Raw genomic sequence first — 12,492 nt, forward strand, 5'->3', positions numbered from 1 at the left:
AAAGGAAAAAATAGTGATATTGTGAGAGTTTAAGTAAGGACTAAAGCTAAAATTAATATAGTTTGTAACTCACAAAGACTGTTCACTCGAGAATTTGTGACCTACATCTGAACACTATAGCAGCAAACAAGATCTGAGGTATGTAAGGTAACTAGGGTATTATAGGTAAAGGTAGGAGCTCAAGAGTTTCAGTGTTCTGTGATCTAGAAGAAGCGGCTGAGTTAGATGTGTGGGCCGGATCTGAACCCAATAGTCAAGGAATGAATGAAAATGACAACATCAGATACAAATGTTCATTTTTAAATTTTATGGTTTGCTGAGTCTGTTCACCTGACAAGGAAGAAAGTTATAAATGTTCAAGTTTTAAATGGTTTTATATGCTGATGAAGTCCCGAACTGTAGAGGAAGGAAAGCACTCATTTTTTTAATAAAAAAAATTGTCGCAGTTGTGAGCTTTGTGTTCATCATATTTTTTACTTTATTAGTTTCTCAGTTCAACACAGTGTACAGGTCGTTGCTGCTTTGTGTGTGTTTTATAATGAGTAATCACGGATAAGGTTGATCAACATACAAAACATTGAGCAAACTCATCAGTGATTACCATTAATCATCACTAAAATCTTAGAAAGCAAGTAATTGCAAATGTAAACCAATAGGTTACATTGCAATTACTAAAAATAAAACAAAAGCTGTATATGGAAGGCTTGCCCCCCCCCCCTCCCACCAGCACTCCTGGAAATTAAATATACATATACCAACTCCAGGGTCACACACACTCGAAGAGAAAGGCAAAAACATTTTAATTATGTAACATCAATCTAACAAACTTTGATTGTTGCGTAATTCGACAAACTGTAAAACTGACAAAAACCCCCAGCATTTCAACACATAATGTGTGTGTGTATGTTTTTATATATATATATATATATATATATATATATATATATATATATATATATATATATGAGAGAGAGAGATTTGCAAACATTGATATATTGTGTAATATATAACGTGTATACAAAAAATTATTATATTTTTGTTTTTGTCCATTTTTACTTGGTCGTGATTTTTTTATCAGTGATTGTTCACCAGAATTTTGTATTTATTGCTACTGGAATGCATTTTATTATTATAGTATGTCATTGTATCATATCATCTTCATTGCTCCTTGATTGCATCCTTCTCAAGTACCTGAGCATGTTTTTATTCACCATTGATACTGGATCGCAACATGTATCACATTACATTTGGTGATAATCAGCTCACATCAACAAGGCAATCAAGTTAATCCAGAGGTTCAAGTAGAGCAGCCATTCACTCATAGATTTGTACGTGATGAAGACTGTCTTTCAGAAAAGCACTGTATCTTTTCTAGTTTAGGACGTCACACTGTATGGTACATGCTCAGTATATGTACAGTGGATGAAGATGCACCAACCCCCAATTCTAAATAATGCAAAAAAAAATGACAATTTTTCCTAAATCCATCCTTAACCAGTACAGGAGAATGTGAGATTTTCTTATGTTAACTTACTACTGACCATATTGAGATCTCTCCAGCAAATGCCTCTGTCTATGCCACATTGTCTTCATACCAGTGACAAACACAAAACACATTGTCTTCTTTCATTAACATAAACTTTGCATTATTGTATGCCTCAATTATGTGTTTGATCTACATCTACCTATCTATCATTGCCTGTAGCTTAGCAAATGTACCATATTTATGTTATATTGCAATCTACTATGTTTCTACTCTCTGCTTCTAATAACTGCATTGTGCATATAAATCACCTTGCCACTTTGTTTATAATGTTTTTGGAGTACTTTTCTTTTGAGTCATTCAGTAAAATAGCTGTCATTAGAAAGACTAACCCAATTAACACATATAAAATAAAAGTTAATTAATTTATAAAATACTCATCTAACAGGATCCAATATTTTTAAAAATGTACTACTGCATGCCCTGTTAGTGGCTCTGTTTCTTAATGAGGCTCATAGAGGGAAAGGCAGAGTCTGTCCTACCCAGTCCAGGCACCATACTGATAATTTTGTCTCTTCTGCACCTGTATTCCTCTCTAAAACATCACCATTAATCCATTATGACAAGGAAGAATGAGTTTTTATGCAACCGGAGTCCTGCATAGTTTATCAATACCCAAATGAGACCTAGTACTAACTGAACTGTAGTTTAACATGTGCTGTAATGTATCTCATGAGCCTATTTATTAACAACCAACATTTACCCTCTGCTAATTTACTTAGTTTCCACAGTTCCACATAGTTTTTTTTGTTGGGAGGGTGGCCTAATGGTTAAAGTGTTTGCCTTACAAACACAAGGTGCGGGGTTTGAGTCTCTCATGGGATAATTGTCTAGGCTTAAAATGGCTCGCAAGGGCAGTTAGCTTAGTATGAACCTATGAGTGACATGACATTCATTAATCCAGTAAAAATGTAATTAACTGTTAGCTAAACAGACGTCTGGAGTGGACACGAGTCTGTTTTTCATCATCAAATAACTGGTGGCTTTAGGCATTTTACTAGAGTAAAGCAGTAGCTCAGTGCCATGTTAGGTAATAGACTTGGCCGTGGATACAGGTAATCAGTAGAATCAGCACTAGAGAAATATAGGGCACTTCCCATTGCATTCACATACCTGACCAAATGCTTCCCCCTGAAAAATGCATTCCTCAAGCAGCTATCCCAGCCAATAGTTATGTGAGCTACAGTATCATTCCCACTCGTTTGAAGAATTTACCCCATTCAGTTACCAAGGCCAAGTTTACGAGAGGCAGTTTACCACTTGAAATGTAAACAGTAATGAAAGGGATAATTACATGACTCCAGAAGGTTGCTGGGAGTTAAAAATAAAACCCATAGGTAATACTTATTTTAGAAAAGTAAAAAATGTATCATTCAAGTTTTGTAACCCAGTCAGCAATCCTGCTTAAAACAGGATTGCACAATCTGTTATATGTTTCCGAAACCCTTATGTTTCTGTAGCAGAATATTTTCAGTTTCTTCTATTATACCTGCAGGAAACACTTGAACAAGTTATTTTGAATGTAGCTTTTTCTTTCAGTTGTGAGTAAACTAACTGTAGATCATTGTGCATTTCTTCTTGCACAAAGCACAATTAGAATAAATTTGTCATAAAGCACTTGAGACTGAAGGTAGACTACTGTAAGAACGATTAATTTGCACTAGTGCTGCTTTCATAAAACATGGCAGTGTGTAGTCACAGTATCCTACCATGGACTTTTTTTAGTGTTTTACTGCTACAGCTACCAGTCATACCATAGTGCTGATGTATAGATTAACTTGAGAGTGTAGCAGACACTGTATAATTCTCTCTCCTTGTTCCTACTTCCTTGATGAGCTTTCCTTTTGTGTTCTCATTATTTATCCTGTTCTGCCTGCTAACCATCTGCCCTCCTGTGATCATTTAGGCCCATTTTTTTCCCTTCCTTGAAGTGAGAGCCAACCATGGGAGGCTATCGGCTATGCAGCCTAGTTGTTTTTTTTTTTTTTTTGTGGTAATGATGACTTAATGGTTTTCCCTTAGCAACTGTCATGTGCACTTACTTGATGCAGGGACTTGTAATCCCTCCCCACTTACTGTGAGTGTGCACATGCCCTCCTGGAAGGCTATTATTTGTGTAGCTTGACAGCACCAAGCACACATGCCCAGTCTGTATGCTGTACACCATACTCCCCAGTCTGTATGCTGTTCACCGTACGTCCTAGTCTGTATGCTGTTCACTATACTCCTGCTTTATATTTGACAGCTGGTATAGCAGCAGAACAGTGTACCTCCCTCTTCCACATTCAGAATAAGTGAGCCGATGTCAGATGCTCACTCCCACTCATATGGCCCCTCCAGCACTTGAGCCACTAATCAAAACTGGGTTGTATGAGTTGTAGTCAGGGCTCTATCTCTATCTGCCATGAGCCAGCCTCTTTTTACAACCTCTTTTAAGGAGAAACTGGAATGGAGAAGTTGAGACTACTTTCCATGTGCGACTAGACGTGAAATTTGGCCAACTAAGGTAATGGGGTGGGAGATTATGGGGCTGTTTCGAGGCCAGCCTGTAACAGTGCTTTGTGGCCACAGTAATGTTCTGTTGTTGAAGCTGCTTACATGAATATCCTTAGAGAGCAAATGTTAAAGTAGTATACAATGAATAATTTGTTTTAAAAATGTACTGCTTCAGATCATTTTTCTAACTTTTTTTTTTTTAGGTTATGATGATATCTCAGACTGCATTGATTTAATCATTTGCCTTGGAGGTGATGGTACTTTATTATATGCCTCTTCATTGTTCCAGGTAAAAATATCGCTATTTAGGCATGTGCATATTATTAAGAAAGCCACGATGTACAGTAAAATTAATTTTAATGTGTTGTGCTTTAAATACTTTAAATGCATTGATATGAAGTTGTTCAGTCTCGCCGTTTATTCCTACACATGGGTTCGATCGGCTCCAAGTCGGCCGCTCTACTAGCTGAAGATCTCAAGAGTAGCTCGAGGCCAGGTCCCTATACCATGATGCTCTCTGTCCTACCTCAGATCTAGTTTGCCACTGCAACAGATTGGAAGTCATTGGAGAGCTCGGGCCAGTTTGTGAAAGTTTTCTATCTTTTTACCTTTATAGATAAGCATTTTGGATAGTTTACTGTTTCTACTGTTTTTGGGCTAGTTAGTATTTGTTTGCTTTAGTTTTTCAATAGTTTTGATGAGATTTTGTCCTCTTAAGAGCAGCTGCTCTTAGGCCTTTGGCTGTGCATTGGTTTATTAGTTCCCTATCCCTTAATAACATGTGCTTAGGTAGTTCTTAGGATTTAGTGGCATTAGTAGTGTATATTTAGCTTCTAATAGATAGCTTAAATTTATTTTACAGCTACACTTCACTGTTACAGTTGTTACAGTTTGTTATTACTATTGTAGTTAGAGTTTGTGGTGTGTGTGTGTGTGTGTGTGTGTGTGTGTGTGTGTGTGTGTGTGTGTGTGTGTGTGTGTGTGTGTGTGTGTGTGTGTTGTTCTACAGTGTTTTATGTCCAGTTTAGAGTATACTGTTGGTGTTTCTTCTTAGCATGGCTGACCAAAAGGAGAAGCAGAAATCAGGATTTAAAAAATGGCCAAAATGCGGGCAGAAGATGTCAATCACTGACACCCATGTAAATTGTGTCTATTGCTTGGAGCCAGTTCACCTCCAGGAGGATTGCTCTATCTGCCATTCCTCCAGTAGTTGGGTTTTGCTTGAAAGAAGAAGGAAGTTGGTGGATAGAGGGTTATTGAAGCCAGATTTTCAAGAGTCCTTGGACAAGGCTGACCAGACCTCCAAGTCATCAAAGGGGTCGAAGTCTTCTAAAGCTTCCTCGGAGCTCAAGTCATCGGCTCCGTGTCTTACTGTGAAGGTGCAGTCCCTGGCTCCGCAGGCTACTTTGGTTCTTTCGACTTGTTCTCCGAGGACCCTCTCTGATGTCCATGTGGACCGGGTGGTGCAGAGGCTTCTCGAGAACCCGGCACTGGCAAAATTGTTATCGGCCTTGACCTAACCAGTTTCGGGGCCTAAGACCATTGCACCTGCTGTGACTACTCCTCCGAGCCGAACCGAGCCTTCAGAGCCGGGGGAGGAGGATGTGATGATTGTGGAGCCTTCTGAGCCGAGGCCTGTTCCAGTGCCATTGGCTCCGTCAACCTCACTTCTTCAATACCATTGGAAGAGTCTGGGAGCCAACACTCTCTGGTCGGCTCTGGGGGGGAGTGGAGTCGAACCGATCCATTGGTTCCGACCCTTCCTCTTGGAGCGTCAATGCGGATGAGCTCAGCTCTGTCCTCTGGCTCGGAGCCCACTGTTTCGGCACCGGGGAGGTTGCAGTCTTCTTTGAAACCAGCGGCTTCCTCGGGTCGGAGCAGTGGAGCCTTCGATGCTGTGAGGAGGGTTATGTTGTCCAAGACACGTACGTCATCAGGTCCCTCCTCCTCCCCTAAAGTGCCGCTTTCTGCCTTTACATCACAGGTCCGTGTGAAGCATCAAGACCCAGAGCCTCAGGTAACCCCATCGTGTGACCCTTGTTCTACTGAGACCTCACCAGAAGTTCCCACTGATGAGGTTCCCAGGAAGAAACTTTGTAAGAGGAGGCATTTAGATTACCCGCAGGAGTCTTTGACATCAGACACTGACTTAGAGGAATCAGAAGGGTCCCAACAGCCCCCCTTGGAGGATATCTCTTTTGCTGATGTCCTGGAAGTCCTTAAGCAGAGGGGTGGCTGGCAGTCCATTAGCCCTACTGAGGATGAGTCGGTACTCCTGAAGGTCTTTGGGTCTCAACTTTCCACCTCCTGGTTGACTCCGCCCTTCAATGAACTAATGGAATTGGTTGCTTGAAGGGCGTGGGATTCTCCTGATACTATGGAACAGGTCCCTCGAAGGCCCAGCAAGTTTATCACCTCCCCCCAAGACAAGATGTTTCTCACTAAGGGAGTTCCGGTTGATGCCATGGTGGTGGCGGTGGCCACCAAGAAAGAGATGTCTGAAACCTCTTCTACTGTCCATCCTCCTAATAGGGATTCCAGGACTATGTACAGGTACGGGAAACGCATCTTTAGTTCTGCGACCTTTGCTATGCGATCTCTTAACAACTTGACTCATTTTACCCGTCTTCAAAGAGATCTCCTAAAAGAGCTTGGAGATACAGATGGAGGTGTCTCTGAGAAGGTGACAGCCCAGCTTAATACCCTTAATTCCATAGTTGACTCGTCCATGCGGCTCATTTCCTATGCAGCCGATGGTTAGAGTCGGGCAGCGGGTTCAGCGATACCTCTTCGGAGACATTCCTGGATGCGCTTATGCTCCTTTGCAGAAGCCTTCAAGTCTTCCTTTGTCAACACCCAATTCGATGGCTCGTCTCTTTTCAGGCCTAAAGTCAAGGAGACTCTCACTAGGTGTGAGCAAGAGGGAAAGACTCTATCTGCCGTAGGAGTCCGTTTTTCCACCCCTACCAGACCATACCACAAAGGACAGAAAGGTGGAAAAATGTGGTTCTGAAAGTCCCAAGGAGCTTTCCAGAACACACGTAGTGAACCCCCCTCCAGGGGCAGAGGAGGGGGTAATAGTGGAAGACGCTGCCCCAGTGGCAGAGGAGGACCGCAAAACCAAGGCGACAGGGATCAGTTCCTTGGTAAGCCGTATCAGCACTCCTGAAAGGAGCCACGACTGTCCTACTCTGGAGGCAGTCGGGGGTCGCTTGGCTTTGTATCTGGATGCCTGGCTAGGAATTACAAGAGATTCTTGAGTACATAGCATCGTTACCAGAGGTTACATCATCCCATTCTTAGAAACCCCAGCTGTTAGAAAAAAATCCCAGACATTCCACCCCGTCTTGGGTATCAAGCAGCCATAGAAATCCAGAGGCTGCAGGAAAAAATAGTAATCCAGCCAGTCCCAGCAGACCAGATGTGATCCGGAACTTACTTCAGATTCTTTTTATTTCCAAAGAAGACAGGGGACTGGAGGCCCATCTTGGATCTCAGTAGACTCAACACATTTGTAAAGAAGGAGAAGTTCCGGATGGTCATGCTTCAGTCTATTCTTCCATTCCTCAGAATGGGCAATTGGATGTGCTCTATAGATATCAAGGATGCTTACTACCATATCAAAATGGCCAGACCATCCAGAGATCATCTGCATTTCCAGCTAGGAGCCAGTCACTACCAATTCTGAGCACTGCCCTTTGGACTCACAGCAGCCCCCAGAGTGTTTACCAAATGCATGGCAGTCTTTACGGCTCACCTGAGGCATCTAGGATTCCGAGTGTTTCCATATCTGGATGACTGACTCCTTACCGCCATCTCCAGGCATCAACTAATTCTGTCCAGGGATCACACTCTCAATCTCTGCTCTCAGTTTGGTATCACTATCAGTTTCGAAAAGTCTGCATTGTCGCAATCACGGCAGTCTTTACGGCTCACCTGAGGCATCTAGGATTCCGAGTGTTTCCATATCTGGATGACTGACTCCTTACCGCCATCTCCAGGCATCAACTAATTCTGTCCAGGGATCACACTCTCAATCTCTGCTCTCAGTTTGGTATCACTATCAGTTTCGAAAAGTCTGCATTGTCGCCATCACGGCATATCTCCTTTATCGGAGCAGAACTAGACACCACCACCACAGTAAAATTGCCCCTGAACAGAATAGCCGCTCTCTGAAACCAGGTATCAGGCATTTTGCAGAGAAGAAAAGTACCGGCCTCTCAAGCTGAAGTTAATAGGTACCATGGCAACTATCCTCATAGAAGTTCCTCTGGGGGAATATGCACATGAGTATTCTTCAATGGTTACGCTTCACCCAGTGGTCTTACCAACAACTTCTGATGTCATTTTTAATCATGATTACGGACTCTTGCAAGAAGGATCTTCGCTGGTGGTTGACCAGCCACCAAGTTACAATGGGTCAATCGTTTGTTTCTCCCCCGCCGTCAGCTATGGTGACCACGGACACTTCTTTAATAGGGTTGGGGGGCTTTTTCAGGGAAGGATAGCCCAAGGCACCTGGTCAGAGACAGAGTCACAGTTGCACGTCAATGTTCTGGAGCTGAGAGCGGTGCTTTTGGCGTTGCAGCACTTCCACGACTCTCTTCCTCTAGGGATGATTGCGATACAGACAGACAACATGTCTGTGGTCTGGTACATTAACAAGCAAGGGGCAACCAAATATTACCCCCTGTGTCAAGAGGCCTTGAGAATTTGGCAGTGGGCAGTATCCACTGGGCACTTTCTGATAGCAATGCATATCCTGGGGAAATCCAACGTGATAATGGACAAACTGAGCAGAGCCATTCTGTTACCGCACGAGTGGTCTCTCAAAGACAAAGTTGCGGAGAAGATTTTCCACAGATGGGGCCAGCCTTGCTGCAACCTGTTTGCATCCCCTATGAATGCCAAATGCAGAAGCTACTTTGCCCTGAATCCCCCTCTGGGGGGCAGCCCAAGGGACTCGCTCATACACGATTGGCTCCCGGGACTCCTGTATGCCTTCCCACCTATACCCCTGATTCCGAAATTCTTGCAGAAAGCCAGAAGCATGGGAAGGATTGTAATCTTAATAGCCCCATTTTGGCCTTGACAGATTTGGCTCCCCTACCTCCAACTCTATCAACTGGAGAAACCTCGGATTCTGAACCCAGTTCCAGACCTGCTGACACATTTGTCAGGGGCCCTCCATCCCTCCCTTCATTCCCTTAGACTGACAGCTTGGCTGCTCCGATTCCCAACCTAGCCAGGTCGCACAAATTTTCTTCTGAGGTACAGCATATTCTTGTATCTTCGCATAAAGCTTCCACCAGAAAGTTGTATGCTAGTAAATGGAAGCGATTTACTTTTTGGGCCTCCCAGAATAACATTGATCCTTATGTTGCTCCAATTGCTAGTATCCTGGCATGCCTATCTAAGCTTTTTCATGAAGGTGCTGCAGCTGCCACTATTAGAGTTCAATTGGCTACAATTTTGAATTTTCACCTCGGAGCTGAAGGTTCTAATTTAATGTCTCACAGATTATGTAGGGCCTTCATAGACAACCTTTTACTCCCTGGAATCTAAATTTTGTGCTGTCATGTATTATTCTTTCCCCCTTTGAGCCTGCATCATCCTGCCATTTGAAGTTTCTTTCTTGGAAAACTATCTTCTTGGTGGCCATTATCTCAGCACGTAGGGTGTCCGAACTTAAAGCCCTTTCTATCAAACCCCCATATTTGGTGTTTCACCCAGAGTATCACTGAGGACTAATCCTTCATTCCTGCCAAAGGTGTATTCTGAGACTAACCTGAATCAAACTATCGAACTTCCAACCTTTTTCAGTAATCATTCTGGTAAGTTGGAGTACATGTTGCATAAACTTGATGTCCACAGACAACTGAGATTCTATTTGGACAGGACAAAGGAATTTAGAAGATCTGACCAACTCTTTGTATCTCATGCTGACACTAAGAAAGGATTACCAGTCTCTAAAATTACCCTTTCCAAATGGTTAACTGACTGCATTAAATTTATATACTCTTCAGCAAACCAAACATTAGAACATGGTGTGAAGACGCACTCCACTAGGGCTGTTTCCACTTCTTCTGCTTATGCAGCTCGATTGTTTTTGGAAACTATATGTGCAGCTGCCACTTGGTCTAAGCCACATACCTTTATCACTCATTACAAAGTGGACAGGGCCTCCAGGGACAGAGCTTCCTTTGGTTCCACTGTCCTCAGGAATATACTCCCTTGAGCCACCCAGGATTAGGGTGCTTGGGATGCTGCCCATGTGTAAGAATGAACGGCGAGATTGAACAAATTCACATAAAGAAGTTGTGTACTTACCATAACGTTCCACGTGAGTTGTTCATCTCACCTTCATTCTTACATTCCCACCCACCTTCCCCCTCCAGGGTCTCAAAGAACGAGTAGACTTGGGATCTGGTGGTCTTGTTCTGGGACTTCTTACTCCGGTTGGAGTATTTCTTGGGTTATATCTGTTCATGCTGGGTTCAGCAAACTAGATCTGAGGTAGGACAGAGAGCATCATGGGATAGGGACCTGGCCTTCAGCTACTCTGAGATCTTCAGCTAATAAAGCGGCTGACTCGGAGCTGATAGATAGGCTCTAAACCCATGTTTAAGAATGAAGGCGAGATGAACAACTCACATGGAATGTTATGGTAAGTGCATAACTTCTTTTTCTGTGTATGTCATTTATCTTCATGTCTAACCTTTTGCATTGTGTTGTTGTACATCCTGAGGTTATCCCACATAAGGATGTCACTATTAGAAGTAAGGGTACTTATGTATTATCGCAACCAACTCACTGTTGAAATATTGACATGTCCTTCAGGTATCGCCGAAATTATTAACATTATTTTGTCAGAAATTATTTATTACACTGTTGTTTATTTTCTTTATAAAGCTTTATAAACCTGTATTGCTGATATGCATGTGTGACACTTCTCTGGTAATGAGAAAGATGCCGACAGGGGAGATGTAACAATTCCGTCGCCGAGCCATGAATGGCCAAAAGTTGCCGCAAACAATCTAGACAAACAGGGAAACAATACAGTGACAAACAGCCAAAATAGGGGCAGATTTAAAATATTTATTTTTTGCAAACTTCCAACACGTGTAGAACAGGATTTTTGTTCCCATTTATTATCTGAAGGAAATGAAGTCTGACTGAAACTTTAACCATCACAACATAAACATGTCAGCTACCGTATATTTTACACACAGAAGTCATCACCACACATGGACTTTACAACCCACTTCAGATAATCATATAAAGCGAGCAAACAGCTCACCCTTTCACCACGGCAACAATTATATCAATGTAATAGTGCATCGGATGCTTCAGCTGTGAAAAAGTATACCCTTTCAGTTTCTGATGACAAGGATGGTATCCCAACATGCAGTAAATGACAGGTGCTACCGATCGACTTTCAGTCCCGCTGGACTAACCCTCAAAATCACAGATCATTGCACTCTGTTATTTAAATTACCAAGTATTGCAGTCAGTCAGCAATGCAATACCATATCAAACGTGGCTGCGATAATACGTAAGTACTGAAGTAAGCAGTTAGCTTCAAGGATCATAGTGTCTTTTTTTCTTAGCTAAAACTGCAGTTGAGGTTGTCTACCTTCTCTTTTGCTAGTGACAGTTATCAACCTATCTTATAAATGCAACTCTGCTCAGCCTCATTTCCTTTTCATAGTTGGCATTGCTTTTTTATATGACTTGAATGTAGGTAAAATATGATGGTTATTTTCAAAAATGTGCACATTGTTTCTCTACTTTCTTTTTAGTGTACAAAAGAAAATCATCTTATCTGTTGTTTCAGTTATAAATCCTCTGTTCACAGTAACATTTACCCTTGGTCAACAACTGGAAGCACCTTTTTGCCAAAAAAAAAAATCTTTCTCACCAACAATGTCTTGTAGGAGCATGTAAAGTATAACCAAAAAATTTTGAAACATCACCTAAAAAATCTTACTGATTTGTTAAAGCAAACATGAACCTAAACAAATATTCATTACCAAACTTGCTTAACCTTTTTGATGTCTTCTCCGGCTTTCCTCTGTAAGTATTGGGAGCTGTTGATCTGCTAGGAGGCACTAACACATGAAAAAAGACAAGATTTAGTACATTTTCCATAAGTCTGCTTTTCTCTCATTTTGTGTTGCAGTTCCTGTTTGTATTATAACTTACCTTTAAATTCTCTATAAACTGGCTGAATTGCCTCTATTAAATCACTGTCATATAACTTGCATCTATTCTTAATAAATATTTTCATATTATGTCTGCTTTGGTATAATTATTTAAACTGTAGTTATTTTTAGTATTATTTTTGAAGACTGCAAAATTATTGTTCTTAAAATGTCTTGTAATATTTTGGAGCTTTTCTCTTCAGCCCTCAGCTGAAAATGTACTCCTACCCATTCGGACTTTCCTGGTAA

At 41.8% G+C, this 12,492-nt stretch overlaps 1 protein-coding gene across 3 annotated transcripts in view; it reads left to right on the forward strand.

Moving 5' to 3' along the window:
* LOC122800798 (NAD kinase-like) overlaps positions 1-12,492 on the forward strand; it is a 673,639-nt gene that overhangs the window by 340,212 nt on the left and 320,935 nt on the right. For all 3 annotated transcript variants that reach the window (XM_044070075.1, XM_044070074.1, XM_044070076.1), the window contains exon 6: positions 4,243-4,328. In XM_044070075.1, coding sequence (XP_043926010.1) covers positions 4,243-4,328 — 86 coding nt within the window. The remainder of the gene's footprint in view (positions 1-4,242; positions 4,329-12,492) is intronic.

Source organism: Protopterus annectens, chromosome 4.part1, assembly GCF_019279795.1.
Source record: "Protopterus annectens isolate FY-2018-M chromosome 4.part1, PAN1.0, whole genome shotgun sequence".
NCBI lineage: Eukaryota > Metazoa > Chordata > Ceratodontiformes > Protopteridae > Protopterus > Protopterus annectens.